This window comes from Chamaea fasciata, unplaced genomic scaffold (genome assembly GCF_029207755.1).
Source record: "Chamaea fasciata isolate MVZ Bird 193981 ecotype frontalis unplaced genomic scaffold, bChaFas1.0.hap1 SCAF_1, whole genome shotgun sequence".
Taxonomy (NCBI): Eukaryota; Metazoa; Chordata; class Aves; order Passeriformes; family Sylviidae; genus Chamaea; species Chamaea fasciata.
In genome coordinates, this window is record NW_027094086.1 from 123,725,347 (window position 1) to 123,748,611 (window position 23,265).

The 23,265-nt window shown below is 36.0% G+C and overlaps 1 protein-coding gene across 1 annotated transcript in view; it reads right to left on the reverse strand.

The window, feature by feature from the left end:
• The window catches only part of AHR (aryl hydrocarbon receptor), a 62,885-nt gene that overhangs the window by 37,996 nt on the left and 1,624 nt on the right, over positions 1 to 23,265 (reverse strand). The window contains exon 2 of the mRNA XM_066196316.1: positions 16,670 to 16,857. Coding sequence (XP_066052413.1) covers positions 16,670 to 16,857 — 188 coding nt within the window. The remainder of the gene's footprint in view (positions 1 to 16,669; positions 16,858 to 23,265) is intronic.

Sequence of the window (23,265 nt, forward strand, 5' to 3'; positions counted from 1 at the left end):
CCCTTACTGCCTTGCACATTACCATTTTTGCAAGACTACTGCCAATCACAATTTAAGGATTTAATTTTACCATTACATTTTACACATCACATAAATTTATAAAAGGACATAGAAGTATGTTTCCATTTCTAAGCAGTTTTCACGTTGGAGAAGAGCCTGCATACAAACACATTCTGGATACAGTATATTAATTCTGCAGTTCAGCTTTAGATATCTGCATTCCAAATGAATGTAAAGTTGAATGACCCTCATTCTTGTAGCAAAACACAAGTAATAAGATGGCAAGAAAAGCAGTGCCTCAAAGAACTGAAGAGTTTGATTTAGAAAGGTGAGACAACCCTCAAACACTTTCCCCCACATTCCCTTCCAGCCTGAGAGTGGACATGGTTTGCTCCACAGCTTGGATAGTTTTAGAAGGGAACAAATTTGCCTTTAAGTTAAGACAGCTCACAGCATACAGTGCTCAAGTAAAACAAACCCAGTGATACTTCTTCAACACAGTGAGTTGCAAATCACCACAGCTCAACATTCACCGCTGCTCAGCTTCAGCCAGGGCTGCAGAACTCAAACAGCTAATGCAAGCCCAGAGCATGAATAAAGTTTAGCAGAACATATCTAGTAACACATACAGCTGCAACCTCAAAATTTTATAAGCCTCCTTTGCATACATCAAATATTTGCAAATGAGATGGCCAATTATTAAATGTCACTGAATCCAACATTACATTTAAGAGTAGAAAACTACCATTACTTTTCACTACAACGTTTAATATTCTGTAACCAGTTCTTAACTCTCTCTGACCCAAACATTCAACTAAAAGAACAAGGCTGTGAAGGGCTATTGGAAAAGTTCATGATTTATGTTATTTTACCAGTTTAGGACAAGTGAAATGAGTCTACCCTGTTTCAGTTTTGTGGTGCATATGTATAAATAACTCAGCAAAATAAAATAAAATTCACCCTGCTAAAAGCATAAGCAGTTGCTCAGACATGTTTAAACTAAAAAAATTAAAGTGCAAAAGGAAATTAAAAAGGCACATTATTGGTGATGACTGTATTAATATACGAGCAGAGGAAGGCACTGACCTGTACAAAGATAAAATAACAGGTGGGATAGATATGGTCTGTTTTGCACAAAGGATATACACAGCTTCTGAGATTTAACTGATCTCGTTCAGTATGAAAAAAATACCGACACAAAATTGCCAGGCATTCATTTTCAGGCCAGCTTGGCCTTGCAGGGAAGACAAAAAGGTAATACTTTGAGCTTTCCTAGTCTACTTCTGGCTCTAGCAACAAAAGAAGTTATTAAAAAGGCAGTATCTCATGTATCAGATTTATTTTCCTGCTCTTCATGCAGGCTGTGAAAACTATTGATACTTGTCTCTCTCCTCAAACATAACTGGCATAATTTAGGGGTGAATTAAAAATAAACTATACATAAATCAGTAATGTATTTCTTATGAAAGGAACTATGGATGTTTAGTCTAGTTAGTACTGTAGTAATTTACAGCTTTTTGCTTTTATGTACCAAATGGCATTTCCATCCTTAGATCCTAATGCCAACAAAAATCTACTATTTCATTCCAAACATTTAGCAGTATTACATTTTGCATACATAAACATATAGCTGCCAGCCTTGCAGAACAAATCCAAGTAACAAATACTTTACATCCAATCTGGAATCAACGCACTCCGCAAGCAAAACAGCAAAAGTTTCTGCTATAAGCAATTCATCCTGCTCATAACATAAACAAAAGAATCAGAACTGATTACAACTTTCACTGTTGCATGGCATCAAAACACAAAAATAATCAGCTTTTTTATAAAATAATTTATTATTTGCATCTTTTAGTTCCATTTATCTTATGCATGAATTTTTTTTTATACAGAATCTTTAAGTGGGGTGACAATCCTAAATTCGAGTAATATGTAGTTCATTATCACGTTCAAAAAGTAAACAGCAATATTTATTTTCAGAAATGTAAGCAGAAAAGGTGATCCTGCAGCAATGTAATATTTGAACTTACTGCATCAGCTAACAATTTACCAGGCTGAGATTAATTTTTGAGTTACTAGAAATTACACAATTATTATTTAAGTGTAAATTGCCTAAGGCTATTATCAATGTCTTAAGAGGAAGAGAGTTCAGCGACCTTATTATAATCTAAATGAAGTAGATATTCCATTAGATGAAGGGTATTTTTTTATCTCCTAGGTTGCTTTTACAAAACAAGGTGGCATTTTGGGAAAACTCGTTAGTGCTTTGGCTCCTACTGATTACAATGATCAACATCAGAAGGAAAACCATAAAGCTTTTGAAATACAGAACTGATTCCCTAAACATCTCTCAGATGCTGCCACATGAGCTACACCCCGTTAACTATTAACTTTCTAATTAGGGGAGATTAAATCGCCCGGTGTTATATCTTGGAAAGTGATAATCTTGACTACATATCTTCCGGAGAACCTTCCACATACTATAACCCTGAAATTTATCTGTGCACATTCAATAGCATGTTTCAGATTTTAAAAGTTCCTTGAAAGCAGAGTTCAAATTTTTGATGTGAAGAAGGTTCTTAATAGCACCTACTAGGTTCTTCCATCAGAGAAGGCAACCAGAAAAGAGAGAATTTGGTCATGACATATAAAAGTCAGTAAACACCTCTACAAAGGCAGGAATTTCCACCACGGAGTCCTAGAAGGACCTAAAAATCACATAGCTGAGCAGACAGTGCCATCATGAAACTCCAAGTCAGAATATCTGAAAATGTCTGTGTATTCTCATTGCTGTACATTCTCAAAAAAAAAGGCAAAAAAAAAAAGGCAATTTCTCCAAAAATCTCTTCCATTTAATTTAACATGTCTCTACTTTGACATCTACTTTAATATGGTTATAGAGTGGGGTTAGCTAATGCGACAAAATCTTTAGGACACTTGAGAGATACCTCAAGTATGAAAATATTTAGATACAGTGTAAATTTCTGTGTTTTATTTTCATCTTGAACGAAAACATGACCCACTTTATCAACACGAGTTTGGGGGCCATTACCAAATGCAAAGGGAGACAGATCTTTTCCTGTACGATTTCACTGGGACAAGAGTTTCAAACAGCACATGGCACTGAAAGAGTCTGCACCAGTCATTGTCTCCCAGACGGGTTTAGAGCAGAAGTGTTTTCTGAATAGTTCTAACCATTTAATATTATATCATTTGAATCTGTCCCCTTACACTTGATATTGCCTTCCCACCCCATTCATGTTCATTAATCAGACAAATTCTCTCCAAGATATTATAAAATAAATTACATATGGGTTTCCTGGGAGAGAAGAGGCAAAAATGAATCTCGTCTAGGATACTTAGGAGCTTAAACTGAGAAAATAAGGCAAAGGGTTAAAACTGAAGGATAGTCTCAGCTATTTAGGTTAGTCTGACCAGCTTAGTCACTCAGAGTCTGATATCTTCACTTAGAGGAAGGCACAAAAGGACAGCAGATAGTCTTCTGTCTCTCAATGGAGAGAGACACTATTTGAAGTGCAAGAGTGAGAGCCCTTCTAAAAACATGTCCTAGTACACAGATGTAATGGCTCACTTGAGTCATAGTATTCCAGAGAGAAGATGCATTCATTTCACAGTGTTAGCTGCCCCTCAGCACTGCTACTTTATCCAATATATGGGAATGTAAGTAAATATGTGCACGAGAAACACATCTCTTTTGCATTATACACAGACCGGCATGGATGTTAAAGGTGACGTATAATGATGGCAAAGTAATTTGAAGTTGCAAGGCACGGGATGAAAACACTTGCTAAGGTTCCTCTCAAACACAGCCATGGTTTCTTGATTTTGCACAAGGTTTTTTTGCATTCTTCTTTTTTGGTCTAATTTAGATGGATTCAAATACTGCACAAAACAACCTTATAAGACTGAACTAGCATTCTTGCACACAACAGGTAGAACCTAATTCTGTCATTGGGATCTTGAGTTCTTTCTTCTCTTTAGTTACAAGAAGCACTGTAAGATCCATTACATTTTTTAAATTGCTAGTAATCCAATCCTTTGCCTGAATTTTTTTTCCTATATAGTTTATAACATTTATTACATTATTCCACCATTATCCAGGCTTCCTTATTGCTTAATGTAAAATGTTCTTCTTTGTTATTTTAACTATGCTTTTCAACTTCTCATTTGTGCACACTGATTTTAGAGCTTTCTCTCTCTTTTATGAGATATCGGTCTCATTTAATTCTCTGATATGCACCCTAATGACTTTGGAAGTGTTCCCTATTTTCATCCAATCTTGCATGCAATTTCATTTTTTTTACACTCTTTACTTTATTGGGAAAACAATTTAGGAAGAGGTCAAAAATACAACTGACCCATATCATGCATTCATGACTTCTTGAAAGTTTGCCACAACTTTTGACTTCTAACATATTCTAAATCACACATTACAATGAGTAGGAAGCTCAGAATAATTTGGTGAAGGGTGATCTGCTTGCACACACAGGCCCACTCAGATTTTTTTTTTTTTTTTTTTTTTACAATCCAGCCTTTTTATTGCTTTCAAAAGTTAGCCTAATTATTTGGCCTGTCCTGCAAAACCAGATTCTCTTTTTTAAGCCTATTCTCACTACAGCAAGCACTTTTAATTAAGTAAGCAGAAGTTGTGTCTGAGAAGGAAAGCACCTAGCACAGCATAATACTTAAAAGTCCAGACAATTAACCACCTTTTTTAAAAACATTTTCTCAATCCATATTCGTTTCTGTATCACTAATGCAAAAACATTAAATCAGCAGTAGAAACATCCAACCTTACCTTGAACTGAAACTGCCTAGCAATCTTTTCTTCCAATGGGGTTTCAGAGAAGCAAATGTCTATTTTGCCCTTGAATTCTGAAGTGAGTTGAATATGTAAGCAGTGGTTTTAAAAGACTTTTAAAATATACAATTCAGACTAAATGCAATTGTAAATCTCATTGACAGTGTTCTGTTGAACTACTCCTAATTCAGCTCAAACATGCAAATCTCGTAATATCAGCAGTTTATCCTCAAAAAATTCTTGATGATCTCTTGACTTTTGAGATATTAGAAATGTCATGTCTGAAAGATCACATTTGAGTGCCAAACCCACTAAAATGGAAAGCTAGCATGAACATCCGTAGTTTAATGCCTGAGCTCTTAACGCCCTTTTCTCCTCCCACCCAGACAAATGTAAAAAAATTAGCTAAATCTCACTCTTCAAGTCACAGCCCCTACTGTCTATAAAATTTACTGCTAACAAACAGTACATTTGCATTACCAACTACAGAAAAATTAATAAAAGTAATGAATAAAAAAAAAGGCCTCCTGCATGCTTAGAGCAAAATGCTTTGCAAAATATTGTACAGTAATTGAACCCTTTTCCCTACAATATCACACCCATGTGGAACCTATTTCTGTTAAAAGCATTAACAGTAGCTATGACATTCTTAAATTTGGCTGAAGTAACAACATTGAAGCAATACAACTACTGGGTTTAGAAACATTTTACAGAATGAAGACAGTGGATTTTACTAGATTTGCCTAACATATATACCATACTCTTTTTTAAAACATTCACTTAACCCAAGAACTTGAAGTTTAACCAGACTGTGTATGGGATGATTCCCCTTAACTTTCACAGTATACTTTCCTTTTAAAAGATTAAAAAAAAAAATCAAATATCTGCTGTTAAAGATCTGAAGAACCATTATACACCACTGAATTGCTCACAACACTGATTAAAATCAACCCAAGCTCTGCTACACAGGTAGCTGAACTCCGATTTTAATATGCTTTTAGCTTCTCTAATGTTTCTTTTTAAAGAAAGAGTTAACAGCATTATTAAGTGTGGAATGTTAAGTGTTTATGCAGTAGTCTCCCTTAAATGGGGGACATATCCTCAGTTGCTACAGAGAGGTACTTAACACAATCCTGTTTTCTTAAGTAGAAGGTAAAACCAACAACCAAGTTGTGTATTTTTTTTTCCTTAAGTGGCTGATACTGAACTCATTTCACAGCATGAAAATTAATCAGTCCAGAAACACCACACTAAGTCAACATGCACGAGCCTACAAAAATGAGTCAGTCACTCCATTTGGAAGACTCAAGTCTTTGTTCACACAAACAGTTGTACTTCCTATAGCAGATGTTCCCAAATTGTGCTATGCATTAGGAGCCACTGCTCCTGATTTGGGTGTGAGAATGAAAACAAAATAAAAAAGAATAGAAAAATAAAAATGGTGTCATAAGTAATTGCAACCTCTATGCAATAAATGCTCATTCCCTTAAAGCATGTGCATGCATCTTGCTCAAAATACCCCTATCAGGCTCCCAGATTCAGAGAATGTAAAAGGAAGATAAAATGAGATTTATATGAGAGCTGAAAGGCAGTTTGTCACTTTTGAGAGAATAAGTGGGCAAAAGGTTACAGGACCTTGTAAGTGTAGGATCAGGACGAGACTATTATGTCTTTGTCAGAGAGCGTCAAAGGGAATTTCTAAGCTTCTAATGCATCAGTGGAAGTTCTCCTCAACTTAAAGCAGAGTTGAGAAAAAAAAAAGCTTCAAGAATGACTGCAGAAGACATGTATAATGCAACAGAACAGCAATTATTCTGCAGTGTTTTTATGGTTAGCCAGTTGCACCTAGTCACCTGACAAAATTTTAGTTTGGATTTTATTTTTAAACACACATAATGAATAAAACTTCACTTTTGCTTTTACCCTGTACTTAGAAACAGAACAGTAAATCTCAGGAAACATACAATTGTTCAAATTTGTAATCTCTCACTTGGGCTTTGAAGCTTAACAACCACATACCAACCTGCATACTGCTTGTGGTTTCAAGACTTAGAGGCAATGAACTCTTGTCCCCTATCACAGAGATGACAGTCACCTGCTGAATCACCAAACCCATATCCTGCATACACACATTTCTTCTAAGCCATTTCCCATTCCGTTGCTTCTTGGTACATCTTCTTTGCCTCTTCAGAAAAAAAGGTCAGCAAGAGATGCATGCTGGTAAATTGCAACTTATCATCAGATCCATTAATGTGATACTGCTTTAGCCACAAAAAGGGGAGGAAAAAAGGCTTCCTAATTTTTTTGAGGTGAGGCATGAAAAAAAAAAAAGAAAGGGAAGTAATTTAATTCCTTGTGGAATGAGATCTGTGGGAAGTTGAACCTAGATTAACAGTTTCTTAGTTCTGAGTCTTCAGTTCCTAAAATCAGTTTTCTCCTCCTATGACAATTTTTCAATATGTTAGAACAAAGTAAAAGCTAATCAAATATTACATATTGTTTAAACTGCCATTTGTTAGGCTTTTGGTTTGTAAAAAAGACAGTAAGTTAACAGCAACTAGAAAATGACAGCTAATACCATAGATTTTTTTCACTAATTCTGAAATGGTTAAACCCTCTGCTTCAGAAAAAAAAAATCATATTGAAATAACTCTTCCTTTTTATACATCAGTATTAATTTTTATTATAAAACCTAGGAATCAAAAGTGGTTTTTAAATTCCTTTTACAGTTCCCAGTTATTTTCTTATCCATCAGTTTCATTAGGGAACTCACCTCACACAAACTTGGACCAAGTATTCAAACATTAATTCAAATTCTTTTTTTTTTTCTTTTCTCTACTGAAAAAATGCCTTAACTTTATCTTCACTGAACTGATGGCTCAACAGCAACTTCATAGGATTTTTGCCTGGGGAATCTCTCTACCATTTTAACTGAAAAAAATGAAAACTGTCAATTATATTCTATACAAGAAAGAGGACAGTTTATTCTATTAGTAAAAGGCAATTTTGAGCTTAGCAACTACTGCATTAAAACGGTATGGAAGCAGGTTTGGAAGGTTTCTTCACAAGATCATTCAATTCCAGCCCCTGCTATGTAAAAATACTAATGAATAAGCACTTTATAACAGAAATATCTCTTATTTAAATTGAGGGAGGAAAACATTTCACCAAAAGAGATGAAGTTATGTTTTTATACCAATTCATAACTTCTCAGCAATTCAGCAGAAGGCTTTCTGAAATGACTGAATGAATCATGGCAAGGGAATCGAGCGGGCTTTTGGAGGATTGCTTCCTTTCCAGATCAAGACTGCCTTTTCTCTACATGGGATATAGGAGTTACACTCAGCTTATTTCACTGCCAGAGCCCATGGGCTTATCTTGTAAAAAGCCACATGCATGTCCTCGGTCTGAAAGATGATTCCTTCCTCGTCCTTTGCAAAAACTTCCAGTCACCCCTGAACTTCACAGGTTGCCATTGAGATTGACAGTGAAACCTCGGTTGTACTACACAGGGGGAAGTGGAACGGATCACTTGGGACAGAACTGGAGAGATTCTCTAGAAAGATGTTAAACTCACCAGCTTGGTGATACAAAAACAACTGAAGACCCCATAAAACTCAAGGGAAACAGCATTAACTGCTCTCCTGCTGTCCACAAAACCAGGCGCTCCTCATAAAAGGCAGTGTGTTTGTCAGGCATGATTTTCCCCTTGCCCATAAATGAGACAAGTATTAGCACTGGATAAAAGCTGAGGAAGAATTTCTTTACTTAACTAAGGCAGTAGCTTTTTCATAGCAGTACAGCCATGTTACAAGAAGCACTGAGGGGTTTAGCGCAGCTGATTCTCCTAATGCTGAAGGTAATTAATTGCAGGGGTTCCTACACAGGGCTTACAGACAGCTAATGTAGATCCAGACAAACAGAGGGAAGGGGGACACTTCAGAAACACATAGGCTAATACATTCCTAAAAACTCTTAGTCATGGGACTCAAACCCTTCCTGAATTAAGCCTTGAGTTTTACCTTCAAATGATGATGGTGTGCATGAAGAGGGGGGAATTTTCTTTTCCCTTCTACATCACTAGGCATAGTTCATTAGCATTTACACCACCTGATGACATACTGACCAGGTATTCATTGCTATCCCTCTGAAGGATCAGCTACAAACCACACAATTAGGTAACTCATCATCAGACCTATTAATAGACTTCACCTGTCTATAAAGTTCCCTTTAACTAGGTCAAGGAAGCATATTAACAGAAGTCTTCATTATCAATGTGCTGTATGAGACAAGATGCATTTCAACATCCTTTAATGCAATCAAAACAACAGCCTGGTCTCAGGTAAGATATTACACATAGCACCATATAGAGGGTGACAGTATCAAAGCAAAATTCAGAGCAGCTGGGAGGGCAAGCAAGAAAGACGCTATGTTTTGTTCTAGACATGTCTCTTATCATTGTCTGGTAAAAGTAAACCAAACAACAAATGGTATAAGCAGGGAGGAAATCGGGGGCTACCCTTATTTTTTCCTTCAAATAAATAAAATACAGTATATTAAAAAAATCTGGCATAAAGAAAAGAATCAATAAAGGAAAGACATTATCCTTCAGTTTGTAGCTCAGATGGAGATACCAAGAGGAAAAGGGGAATTCACCCAGAAAGCTAGTGTCTTCTGGTGGCCCACAGGAATTGTAATGCTGAAGATGTGACAACAGAGTTTGATGGGGAAGTCAGACTATCTAACCAGTCAGGCAGTGGACTTACTCCAGTAATCCCTACTTTATACAATCAGTTAGAATTTGTCTTGAGGGGCCAAGTATGTATATATTTCAGCTTATTCGATGTTATACAAGGCCATGCATAAAGTGTGCAACACTGTGCAATTCAAAAAGCACATGGGTTGAATTTCAAGAGGCAATTATTCAGCAGAAAAAAATGAGCATCTCTTTGTTCAATTAAAAACAGTTTAGCATGCATCACTAAGGGCAACTAATTCCTATTTGTAGGTCCCCTTTAATGTTCACAGCTGGCAGGCAGCAAACCTACATTTTCTTAAGGCAGTCTCATAACTATTCATTCTTGTTTTTACAGTTTAGTACATTTAAGTTTCTAGAATAACTATGGTTAAGTGTCATCATTAACATAATACCTTGTTAAACATACAGATTGGACACAGCACTGATGAGCAGGAACTCCCAAGAGACTTTTCCCAGGAAACATTTATCAATGCATTACCTGAAACTTTGAAGAGCACATTTGAAATTCATTATTTTTTACCTCTTTAAAAAGAGGTAACTAATAAATTAAACAATTACAATGACCAAGCTGTGGTAAATAGAATTAGCTTCTAGTTATCTAGCTGGATCTCTGAGACAATTCACAAAGCAATCATTCTTTAAGTAAGTAGTTTATGAAAGCACGTACGCAGCAGAAACTGTTCTAACAGAGATGAAGTTTTTGTTTACTCAGGAAAAACAACCAGTGTTATAACTGGCTACAACTGTAAACATCTACAGAGCTCAATCACACAAGTCTTATTTCCTGTTTGACTTTATCTGTATTCTGATAAGGCAAAACTAGGACATTTCTCCCATTGGCAAGCACACATAGGAGGAAACCTGCTGAGTCATAAACAGCAAAGACAGCAGCAAAAAAATATTCCAGTATAAGTAGATTACTTGTACACATTTTTAATGTGAATTCATACTGAAGCCTTAAATAACTAGGACATATTTCTAAGGTCACAGTTAAGCAAACCATACTTCTACAAATTCAGATGGATGAATCATGAAGCCCATGGAAGACAGATGTTGAGAGCCCAGTGCAACATCCAGTTATAATTCTCCACTCAAACTGTCATTGGAGAAGGGAGGAACAGTTGAGGTGATTTGTATAACAAAACCAAAAAGCTCCAAACCACATGATCTTTAGGTGTTAAAGTACAGCAATAATGCTAGCAAAGATCACAAGACTTGGAATACACAAGGCCAGAGAAGCAGTGGTACACTTCCTGAGGCAAGGCTTTTTCTCTTGCTACCTATTCTAGGTTTGAATGTCATACAACAGTGTCAATCTCCAGAACACTGATGTTATTAGAATGGGATACATTATATTTTAGGCTCTGATCTTGCAAATGAGTCAGGAATCCAGAGCAAAGCCCAGAACAGCCTGCTTATAACTAATCTCCCTATAACAAAGCCTACAGAGAAAAAACAGACGCTCTGCATAATGGGACAGGGTTTTCAAGAAATTTTACAACAGCTTTGTGGAACATAATAAGCTCCTAGGCTTACTCTTCATATGCTTTTGATTAAATAATACATAAAGGGCAGAGAAGAAGAGATAACCTTTCATTTCTCTTCCTTGCAAAGGGAGTTCTAACAATGATTAACATCAATCACTGAAATACCAGAATGTAACAGGAAAAGAAAATCCAAAGAACACATTAACTGTTATCGTTTGTATCTGGTTTCTCCTCTTATACTACAAATACATTAACATTTTAAGTTCTTACTTTGTAATATAAACAGAATTTTCAATTTTAGATGTTCAGTTTGGGTTATATTAAATTGCATCAATCCATGGGGGTACAAAGCTACCCAGCTGCATCAGATGCTTAGTGACACAGCACTCCTAAAAATAAAAGCTAAGACTGTGGAAACATACACATTTTGAGATTTAGAGTGATGTCACAGCTACATGGCTCTAATCATCATTTTTGAAGATCAGAATTTAGGACTTCAAAGCTTAAATCCCTACTTATCGTCTGTTACGTAAAATACAGGCTAAAATAGTCTGTAGCAGACAGTCCCAAATGGTCAGTGTGAATCTCAGGGGATTGGGAGCAAGGGAAGAGGTTTGGAGAAAAAAAAAAAAAAAAGACAAGCAGTGAAAGAACAAGCATGGATTAGGAAATTACTTGAATGGTATGGTAGTCTGATACTGAAATAACTATACAATTCCAAAGTTCGCATTTTGCATTAATTTTGGATTTGGGCTGGGAGAAAGACTGTACAAAAGGAAACAGAGTTGGGTTGTTTGAGTTGGGGTTTTTTTCCCCAACTATTTTTTATTCCCTCCAACTCTCAGACAAGATTCAAAGAACTTCATTCAAAACTGTGAAAATTAACTCATGTGCATAGTATAAAACACCAGATACAGAAAAGGTAATTAGAGAACAATCAAACTATGGGGTATTTTCTACCTGGGGTGTAGAAAAATGGCTCAAGACAGTAATGAATCAAGCAATACGAGCCAGGCCCACTAGAAGCTGCTGGCAACAGCAAATTCCTACGCAGCATCCACATAAACACTCAAAAGCAGTAAGTGCAGCCTAACTCCACTGTTCTATAGGGCCTTTGCTTTTCCTGGTGTGAAGGTCAAATATCTAGGTATGCAGCAACAAGAGCAGGGAAAGGAGGTTACATGAAAGGGAAATCACACTTTCAAAAAATACATGAGGAAAACTGCATTAGACAGATATGGCAGGCAAAGATGATAACTGTCTAAAATAAAAGCTTGTTAGGACAGAGTCACTGTATTATCCTGGTCTTACTGGGCTGTGTTTTAATAATTTTTGTACTTTCAGGTTTCTGTTCCAGACCGCCACCTGACACTTGGCAGAAAGGCTATCTATGTCTGCTAGACTGGATAGCTGCCCTTCTCAGTGTGACACAATAAATGCATTGTCTCCCACTTTGCCTGTCTTCCCCATTTCTACATCTTAGCCATAGTCTCCAGAACAGGAACCACGTGCAGTCTGTTCTCTCTTTCTCTCTAGCGCACAGTATGATAGAACAGTGGGCATGACAGGAAAAATACATTATCAAAAATTATATTTTATGTGATGACAATGGCTGCACTGCAAATTTAAGCCATACGACACCAAGGAATGTGTGTTAATTATATTACAAAGTTAAAGAAAAAAGGCAATGCAAACTTAGTGGAAAAAAAAAATCTTAATTATTTTGTTATTGCTGTGCTTGCCAGAATCACTAGCATGCCACATAAGAAACCAATTCTAAACTAATTTTGAGAGGAAACTTTCTTCTATAAATGCAGAATACTGCCCAATAAGCAAGAGGAGAAAAAAACCCACATACTTTAAACCACAGGAATTCTTAGTGAAATGGATGAAAGGACAATTAATAAACAACATGTTGAATTTTGTTTCTAATGTATTGATACGCACACATAGTACAGCTACTTCATTTTAGATTCTGCAAGCCTCTCCTTTATTCTCAGTACACCTTTAAAAAGAAAATCATACCCCTAACATTAAAAAAGTGATCAGTCATACAAACTCTACTTTCAACCCTTAACCTGTTTCACCAAAATCCCAGGAAGAACAATTATGAACGCTTTTCTTTACCACAGTAAAGTATTTAAGTGATTTTCAATTCATCATCTAAGGACCAAAGATATGAGAGGCAAAAGGGCTGTTTCCTTAAGTATGCGTGGGGAACACAGCCTATGCCTAAATGACTGTCCAGTTGTGCTCCAGATGCTGAGCTGACACTAACCTGCAACCATACAAAGAGCTGTTGTCCCACATTCTACTTTATATTTCTCACTGCTGAATGCACACATGCATGGGCACTTAACAGCAAAATGAACTGAAATAATACCAGGACAACACACAAAGATACAAAGTCTTTACTGATTGTCAGCAGACACCTGTCTGATTCAGGTGAATCCTCGTCTCTTAAAAATAAAAAGCTTGCCTTAAGCCACTTTCAGAAAGTATCTTACATGCACAAAATAAACACTCCAGCGGTGATTTAAGCTAACCTGCTTGACTCTGAGGACTGCTAATCCGCTTCAGTACAGGCAGAAGTGCACAGCTGAAAAGTGACACCACCCTAAAACACTTTTTAGCTTTGATTTTCCACACAAGACAATATAAAGAAACAGACTTGAGACTCACTATTTTAATCTACTGCTACAATTTCCTTCTTGTGCCAAGGTCAAATTTGTACATTAAAAGCATGCCAGAGTACCTGACATGGGCATAGAGAAAGCCTTCTGACATCATGTGGACTTGAGATTAACCTGGCCACACTAAACCATAGTGTTTGTAAGGGGCCACTTAGCAGCACAATAACTTCATTAACAAAAAACAGCAATCAAAAGCAACTGCTTAACAGAATACAGTCACCAACACTAAGACCGTTTGAGGTTGTGGAAAAGTAAAATATATTAACCCTGAAATGTGGCAAGCATGCAGAGGTCTACCATTTTTCAGTAGACCCTATAGAAAAACTCATATGGCTTTAGCACCAGAGAACATTCTGTATCACTCCACCATCTTAATAACTAGGGTCAAGTGAAGGTGTTCTTTTATTTATATATATATAGATGCATGTGTATACTTAGCTTTTAAATAATACCAAAAAAACCTTATAGAAATTTAAGTGAGGCACATTTATTCAAATTGATGAAACTTTTTGAGATGTCTTCCACGAAACAGCTCTTTTTCTCCCCCCCGACTTCCGCCTTCAGAAAACAGACATTCACTTTAGATTATTTAAACTTGGAAAAATGCAAGTTTTTTCTTTGAAAAAAATATCTATTGTTACAGCAAAAACTTGGGTTTCCTTTCAAGCAAGATCATATGATTACGCATTTATATTTTACTTTCCGCAGGAATTTACACACCCCCCATTTGCATCCTGTTATTCATTGAGCGTTTCCCTTTACTTCAGCATGCTGCGTTAATGAAGTGGAGCATTGGCTCAGTCTAGGCACTCAAGGTGACAATCAGTGCTCTCTCTTGCATGTGTCAGATTTATTCTGCAGTGTTTTCTGCATATACCCAACAACACAAAACACCCTTTCAAAAAAACCATTCTGAGAAGCACTACATAGACAGAGCATGAAAATCAAACCTAGGAGGCTTTTGCTAATTCTGTTCTTCAAAGTACTATTTTTTTCTTTTGGAAGGTGAATTTTACTGAAATAGATTCCATGTTATTTAAGACAACTAAAATAGTATAAAGACCTAATTCACACTTTTCTGTCTGCCAGTCATAAATTGGTTACTTTTGTTTATCTTCACTTAAGACAACGTTAGTTTTTAAATACCTTCAGATAGAGACTGATACTAACCTGATTTGTAGTCCTACTACACAAAGGCCTGAAAAGAAGTAGCAAAAAGAATTTTTCTGCTAAATAAACCTGTTAAGACAACTTCCACTGAAGGTATCAATTCTTTTTTATAGAAATCATAGCCTTAAACTTTATTCCAGGACCTTCAAGTGCAATTTGGGGGGAAGAGGCAGGAAGAGTAAAAATCAAGAGGTTCCACTGCATGAGAAATTGAGATGAGAAATTATTATCACTCCCTCCCAAGTAAGACAAAAACTTACAACTTGGAATTATTTCAGACAACATAATTAAAACAACCACAACAAAACACATTTCATTGAGACAAGAACTTCTTCAATTTACCAAGAGAACACAGACAAGCAAAATAATTTCTTTTACAGCCGTCTACCCAAGATAACATCTTGCAAAGATTTTCATGAAAATGAAGTGTCAAGAGAACTCTCATTTGATGGGAGAAAATATTTGCATGTGATAAAAGCACCGCTAGAAATATTTGGCCAGCTCTAGCCTTAGAGCTCAGACTTCATACTAAGAATTGTCCTGAACAAGCACAGAAATCAAGACACTTTGATATATATCCTTCAAGCAGCAAAACAATATAAATTCATAAGCACTAATAGCTGAAGACAGTTGACACAATAAATGAAAATAAACATTCTGTATTCCTGCAGGAAAAAGTGGAACTATTTTAAACAGGTTTCTTGAATCCTTTCATCTATGTTTTGGAGGCTGAGACAATCTTAAACTGATAAAGACAAAGGTTATTTTAATGTTGAAGAAAGTTTAAAAACAACTTGAAATTTAATATCAACTCCATTGCAATCAAGATTTTTTTAGCCACAGCTGATAAATAAGATTTCATCTTCAACATAATAACTGCAAAATCTCAGTGACTGGTAAAAGAAAAGGACAATTAATTAAATACAAGCTTCTTGCTTTATTCCTGCAATGAATAGGATCAGACTATTCCTGTCTTTGAAGGAACTGGCACAAAGCCAACCAGTTCGACTCACCCTACAGAGCAGCTCAGGTAGAGAAGGAGAGAGAGGGACAGGACTCCTTGGCCAGCTCAGGGATGACCAAGGACACACACTTCTGACCCCATGACTACCCTGAGTGCTGCTGCATTACCCTTGCCAGGACTGGGGTCAGTGCACACCTGCCCACATAACTGGAGAATCTTAGGTGTCATTTTAATGCCTCACGTCCTGCATTAATCAGGGCTTGGACATAGGAAAGATTTTGTCTCTATTCTTTACAAGTCACCTTTGCACTAAACTGTAGGAAGGGGCACTATCAATTACTTCATATCAAAGTAAAGTCCTTTTTGATGCATCATTAAGCAAAATACAGCTGGATGGGAAGTCATATGACATATTTTGAAACAGTAATAGCTTTACTAAGGCAATTTTCAGAGGGGGAAAAGAGAAATCTCTTGGGTATCTTTGACAGTCTGATGAAAAGGATTGGAGGACTCATTAACAGCAATATTACTTCCAAATGCAAAGCTTTGAATGACTGGTGACCTAAGTGAAATATAAGTAGTTACATTTGGTTTCAAGAAAGTGGAAAGCTTATGTTACACAGTTACATTGTATATATTCACGAAACTGGAGGATCCATTAAAATGCAGATAAATTTAACAGTTTTAAGTACTTAACCAACCAGCTGAAATCAACATACAATATAAACTGAATTTTACAAGCATTTCAAACCCAAATAAATTCCCAATGCTTACCGTCAAAAAAACTTTTAGCTCTCAGGTAACTGACGCTAAGCCTAAGCACAGACAGCTTATCCAATTTGGCGATGACATCCTGAGGGAAAGGCAGCAGGCTCGCCAAGCGGTCCAGCTCTGCATTCAGGCGGTCTCTGTGTCTCTTGGATGGATTGGACTTGACTCCTTCAGCTGGGGACGGCTTTACACTGTGGCAGAAAAACAAACACAACATAAACGCAGGTTCCTTTCCAAAATGAAGGCAAATATTTGCCAAGCCTGATGTTACATATTGCTTCAAACAGTAACAACCAAAATGTTTTCTCAAGTTACTTTGTTTCCCATTAAAAAACCCCCAAACCTTAAATGGCCTAATCTCCCCTCCAATGCACATTGTTAAATGAAGCAGTTTGAGCTACACCAATTCGAACATTTGAATGTTAGAAACCTTTGAGATTCAGCAATTTTTTATAAAAAGCTTCCTATGTTTTCAGTCAAATGTCACTTGAACTCTTCCAAATGTTAGTATTCCAAATATACCAAAAACTTTGAGTAATATTTGTCTACAAATAAATTTGAGAGTACACTTTTTTCACTTCCATAACCATTTCTCACAGATATCCTTAATTGAATACAACAAAAGTTTTAGTAACTTTCTAGGCATCCAAAACTATAATAAAAGCCATGAGATCTAGCTCAGCCAGCATGTAAAATCTTTGTAGCAAGCACTGGGAGCTAATGCTTTAAGTCATCTCTCAGCTGAAGGCATTTCATTTGAGTACAGCATGGCAAAAGCATGCCTTTGTACAGTACAACGAACATTTTAAAAAGTTTTGTGTTATGATTCACATAACGAAGTTTTTGTAAACTTGCTATTTTCCATTCATATCCACCCTGAGCTCCAATTCCAGATACTTGGATACTCACCCTCTCCCACATACACAGAAGTCTGGGAAAAGGTTTAAATCTCAACTCATTTAAATTACAACTAGTCATTTCAAGCCAACCCTGAAACCAAATAATTTATATCTCCCTAAGTCGTTTCACATTTTATTTTCATTATTAAACAGTTTTCTAATTAAAGAGTGACTCATTGTCACTTTTCCAGTACTGCAGTTCTACATGAGATCTAGAGCAGTTATCAATTTGTGCCACTCTCCCAGAAATGTTGGTTCTGCAAGATGCATCACTCAAAAATACTGAGGAGAAAGACATTCAGCAGTTATTTTCTTCAGCATTTCACTTAGTCTGCTCCCAACTGTCATCCTTATCTCAATTATATGATGAGCAATTGCAAAAGTTCCAATAGTTATTTTTGCCACTGCTTAGAGCAAACCATACAGAAAAGTAATTTCATCTTGTATTTTCAGTCAAATGAGTACTGATAGAGTGGACATTCTTACTTTTAGCTTCTTTTTACTTTACATTTCAATTACACATCTTGTTAGTTTAAATCCAAACCCCTCTATTCACAGCCATTGCTTATTCAATTGTCATTTGTTAAAAACTTGCACTTAAGCCTGTCTGCCTGCTCCCCAGCACTGCAACTGCCCTTTTCCACATTAAAGGAGCCTTATGTGGAGCCTGGAAATGCGAAGGTGACATAATGCAAAATGTTGACAGCAGACAGAAATAGAATATATCAGCAGGAATTATTTCCCAGAAGGATAAAGTTAAACTTGCTGCAGAGTAAAAACTGTAAATTAGTAGTGCTTTAGCCTAAAAAACATTTGAAAAGTGGGCAAAAAGTTGAATCAAGAATTAAGAAAATTCTTTCTCCTGACAAAAAAACCTAGGTGCATCATCAATGAACATTATGAACATTAAACTTTAAATAATTTAGCAAGGTTTTCTTCATATTTTCTTATGCTGGGACAAAACTAACTTGTACAAGCCACATGATTAGCAAAACTTAAATACAGCCCTAAAAAAATAAAGTTTTAAATCATCAAACATTAGCAGCAACATTAAAGGGTATTTCCTAAATATGTTTATGTATTACACTGTTTCTAAATGTAGAAACAAAATAATGAATTTCAAACAGTAAGCATGTAACAGTTGCATAACAATCAGTGAACAGCTAACTACTACCAAATCAAAGTTGGCTGCTTCTGAAAAGCAGAGGACCCCATAAAAATCACTTCACACACAAACTTTACAAAATAAATCAGGACTAAGTAACAGGCTTTTCTATCTTAACAACTGTCCCCTGCTTTGTTTTAAACTTGGAAATTGACCAAGTAGTTGAAACCATGTTCAACTTACAGTCATCTCCTCAGATTGTCAGTTAGATGTGATTGTTTTTCTACTTTACATTTACTTTCTAAAGATTCTCTTAACTAGCTCAAAGCATTTCTGAATACTAAGTTACCAGTATTTGCATCAAAAATGCAAAGCCATATCCTCTCCCCCAAATCAAACACCGATTATCCCTAATTTTCCCCTTTGTCACCCAACTAAAATTCATTATATAAAAATGGATCCTTCAGTGACAAAGGGAATAAGGGCAGAAGTGTCAGGGGCAAAAGCAGCAACTTGACCATTTTCCATCCACTTATATAAACCCTTGATGCTAAAGTCTGCCCAGCTTCAATGCAGGAAATTATAGTCAAGGCAAATTATGTGCTATGCCAAGATTAAATCCATGCATGTGCTTTATTTAAAAGAAAAAGACTAAAAGAGAATGTATTTAAGCTGATCTTTCCATTCTTAATCTTCTACCTTTCATAGGAAATCTGAATTCCCTAATCAAAGGCCAGAGGTCTCTGTACACTCAGTGCCTCTAGACTTATCTACAACCCTTGTTACCCAACAGCTGCAAGACAATCAAGAACACTTAATTTTTGATTTAACAATTTTAAAGGATTTGCCATCAACACCAGCTGACCGCTGTTTTCACAGGTCTGCTACATTATACTTAATCAGAAATTTACACTGCACATGCTCATCACGTGCACCTTCATAGATATTAACCCTAAATTTTTAAAAAGTGCGCAATTGCCTGAGTCTTAATTACTATCAAAAGGCCAAATTAAGTTTCAAAATTTATATGCTCATTTGTATTATTTTAAAGGGAAATTTCAGCAGTTCCTGAGAAAATGCAAAGAGAGCACAAGTTTATTTTGTTCATAACAACATAAAACACTGGGGGAAAAAGTAGAAAACCCAACAACAAAGCACTGAAAAGCATGATACTTTAGTAACAAGACTGAAGTGTGAAATGAAATCAGAGAATAAAAGAACGTGCAAGAACACTAGAGATAGAGACATGCTTTTAAAAAACTGATTTGTTAAAAACCCCCTAACATTACTTTATCAGAACTATCTTATTGCTTAGGAAAGAGTGACATAAGGAAAAACATACGAGTCACCTAACTAATGGATTTAATCTTCTCAGCTTTGAATATTTTTTATCTTATATTTAATAGTACATGCAATAACCTATCTTTTTCTTATGCATAGGATTTCACTCAGTGGAAGGCAGGTATATAAAATCAGTCATGACACTAAGCAAGTATTACAATCCTAAAAAAAAAAAATCTTTATTTACTTTAGCAATTGAAAAATACTTCTAAGCATTTACTCTTACTTCCCGCACTGAATTTACGATTACTGAAAATTCAGCTGATGATTTCTTTGTAGACAATGGATAAGAATTACAGACTATCAACCTCCTAAAGTTATTGTCAACCAGTCCTGAAGGGGCAGAGACCCTTTCCAGAGGCTCTTTCATCAGCAGAGACTGAAACCAGTCAAGATTCAAACTGCTGAATGGTTAAAGTTGTTTTACTATAAAAACCTCAACCAGTGACATGCCACTCATCTGATGCTGGACTACTGTTTGCCACTCAGTTGTAAATAGTTACTTCAGGTTGGTTTGGTGCGTGAAGGATTCAACCAGAGTGACAAACATCCACAACACCAATCAAGGATGAAAGTTTGACACTTAGTTTTAACATATTTCAACATGTTATTTCATTAACAACTTTCTAAGATAACAAGCCAACATTTCCTGGAAAAGAGAAACAAAAAATATGTTCCTGTCTACTGACTGCCTTACTTACACAGGTATGCCTCCATTTGCTGCAGATTCTTTCTAAAAAGTATTCTTTTGCAAGAAACATTAACCAAAACCAACCAATCAAAATAATCCACAAACCTTAAAACAAGTGAATTTTAAGTAGCAATCCACATGCAATATACAGCTACCCCAAGACTGACAAATATATATAAGAAGTTTATTCTATATAAGACAAGAGTCTTACTGCCTCCATTTCAAATAAGAGGTGCAAACTGCTTTGTAGCAGATACTGCTTTACACAAAGGAATATTTCAATGATTATTTTTCTTTTCTGATGAACTTCCTTTTTGAAAGCTTATTCTGGCACTTCTTGTTTGTTTGCCTAGAATGAACACATAAATAGTTCCAGTTTTTTAAACTAAAATGTCTCTGCTCTACTTCCGAACACTGTCAGAACTACTCATCACTAAAGATCAATCAGTCAAAACTCTGGAGTACCTAATGTCACAAATACACTTAAGATTACAAAGAAGAACACCCTATCATTTTTTTTTTTTGCTTAGTCTACTACATAAACAAATCATTATGCATTTTGCCTCTGCATAGCATGAAACATTTAGAACTCCCCACCCCATTCCTTGTCTATTACATTTATCCAGTTATACAAAACGATTCCTATCCAAACACTGAAAAAAAGAAAAACAAACCAAATCAGAGCTAATAGGCAGAAAGACATAAAAACTGCAAGTTGGAGCTGTACTTATATAATACCTTTTGTCTCACGTTAGAATCTATTTGCAGCAAACCCCACTTCCATAAAACTTGCATATTTTCCCCCTCCAATTACAATGCTACTATATTAGTTCACTTAGTAAGCACTAGACAAAAGAAATTGAAGACTTGGGAAAAAAGACAAAAACAGAAAGCAGGGGCCACGCATTGCTCCCCGAGCCTCAGTGGGGAGTGAAATATCCCCCGGCCCTGCTGCCACCAGGGGGACTCACTCATAGGGTTTAAACCTTAAAGAGGGAGGAAATTGAAGGACCCAATGTATTGAGAAAATGATTTCTGTACCATATTACAAGCAATTGCAGTGCACGTGTTTAGAATCTTATTTTTTCTCTTCCCTTACATGACAAGATAACAAGATGAATTGCAGAAACAATTGCCTATTATGTTGCCTCGCAATTGCTTTTCTTTTTCAGCTGCAATACTGTAATTCCCAACTGAATCAAAAAGCATATTTCAACACTTGGTCCAGTGTGGCAAGTCAGACAACAGCCTGTGATTCCCTCTCAAATTCAATTCTCTACAGGGCACATAGTAAAAACTGGGAGTTGTAAGGATGAAGTTTCTTTAATTGTTCTAGAGTTATGACCATGGCTTTCATGAGCTATTTGTACCTGAAACAAGAAGTACTTCTTCTGTTTAATTTTTTTTCCCATGGCAACTATGGCATTATATTTAGACCTTCTTCCATTTCTATAAGCTGTCTACACAGATTACTAACTATTATGCTCCATTAAGAGGTACAAAAATGGCCAACAAAACATTAGAACTATCAACAGATATAATCTTTTCTACAAAATATGCTAGTCCCAGTAATGTATCACCTTTACCTTTTTTTTTTTAATAACGGTGAATTCTACTGAGAGAAGAAAAAATTGAATTCAAACAGATTAAAATGACACTTGTGTCAAACCTTAATAAGCCAGCACCAAGTACATCTTTCCTCTCTCCTGCAATCGGTTAAAAAAAGCTTATTGCCTGTCTCACGTTTTTATGGCCTAAAGGTGCTGTCTGTAAGTAGTTATGTGAGAAATCAGAGCCCTCTGACCCACTAGCAATGTTCTCCATGGCTGGCCCAACAGAAGCAGCAACCAAAGACCATAAGGTATTTGAGAAGAAAACAAACAAACAAACAAACAAAAAAAACCCCACATGAACACGATAAATGTACTAAAAGCAAGATAAATGTCTTACACAAAAATAATTTCCAGTAACCCAAGCAAGGTGGGTTAATAATCAGCCTCCACCTCAATTACAGGTAAACAAAATGTTTCAGTAAGAATACTTGTATTCTGAGAAGAAACTTCTCCCTCTGATCCTAAGGCAAAGTCCCTCAATAGATAAATAGTTCTCAATAGTAATAAAGCTTCGAGTTCAACTAATCACAGCAGTTCAGCCAACTTACATAACAAGAAGATACAGGGAAAAGGATTACTTACATAGACACTACAGTAAGGTAAAACAAAAAGGTTTCACATCCTCTGGCCAAGGCTAACCAAAATTTAATAATAAGCTAGACATTAAGTGATCTTACCAGCAAGGCAAAACATCTCACCCTTTCACAATCAGAACCATTTGCCTTTAGCTATTAGTAGGCTACAAATACCACCAATACATTTCATTTCCTCATAAACAAACATGATTTCATTCCTAAAAATCCAGATCTACAGTGTGAATTTAATTGCATACCTCTACTTTTTTTTTTTTTTTTTTTTTTTTTTTTTTTTTTTTTTGGAAATGAATGGTCAAAAAGCAGGCAGTGGTCTTTTCATAATAAGTGCATTTTCTAGCAGGAGAAATATATATA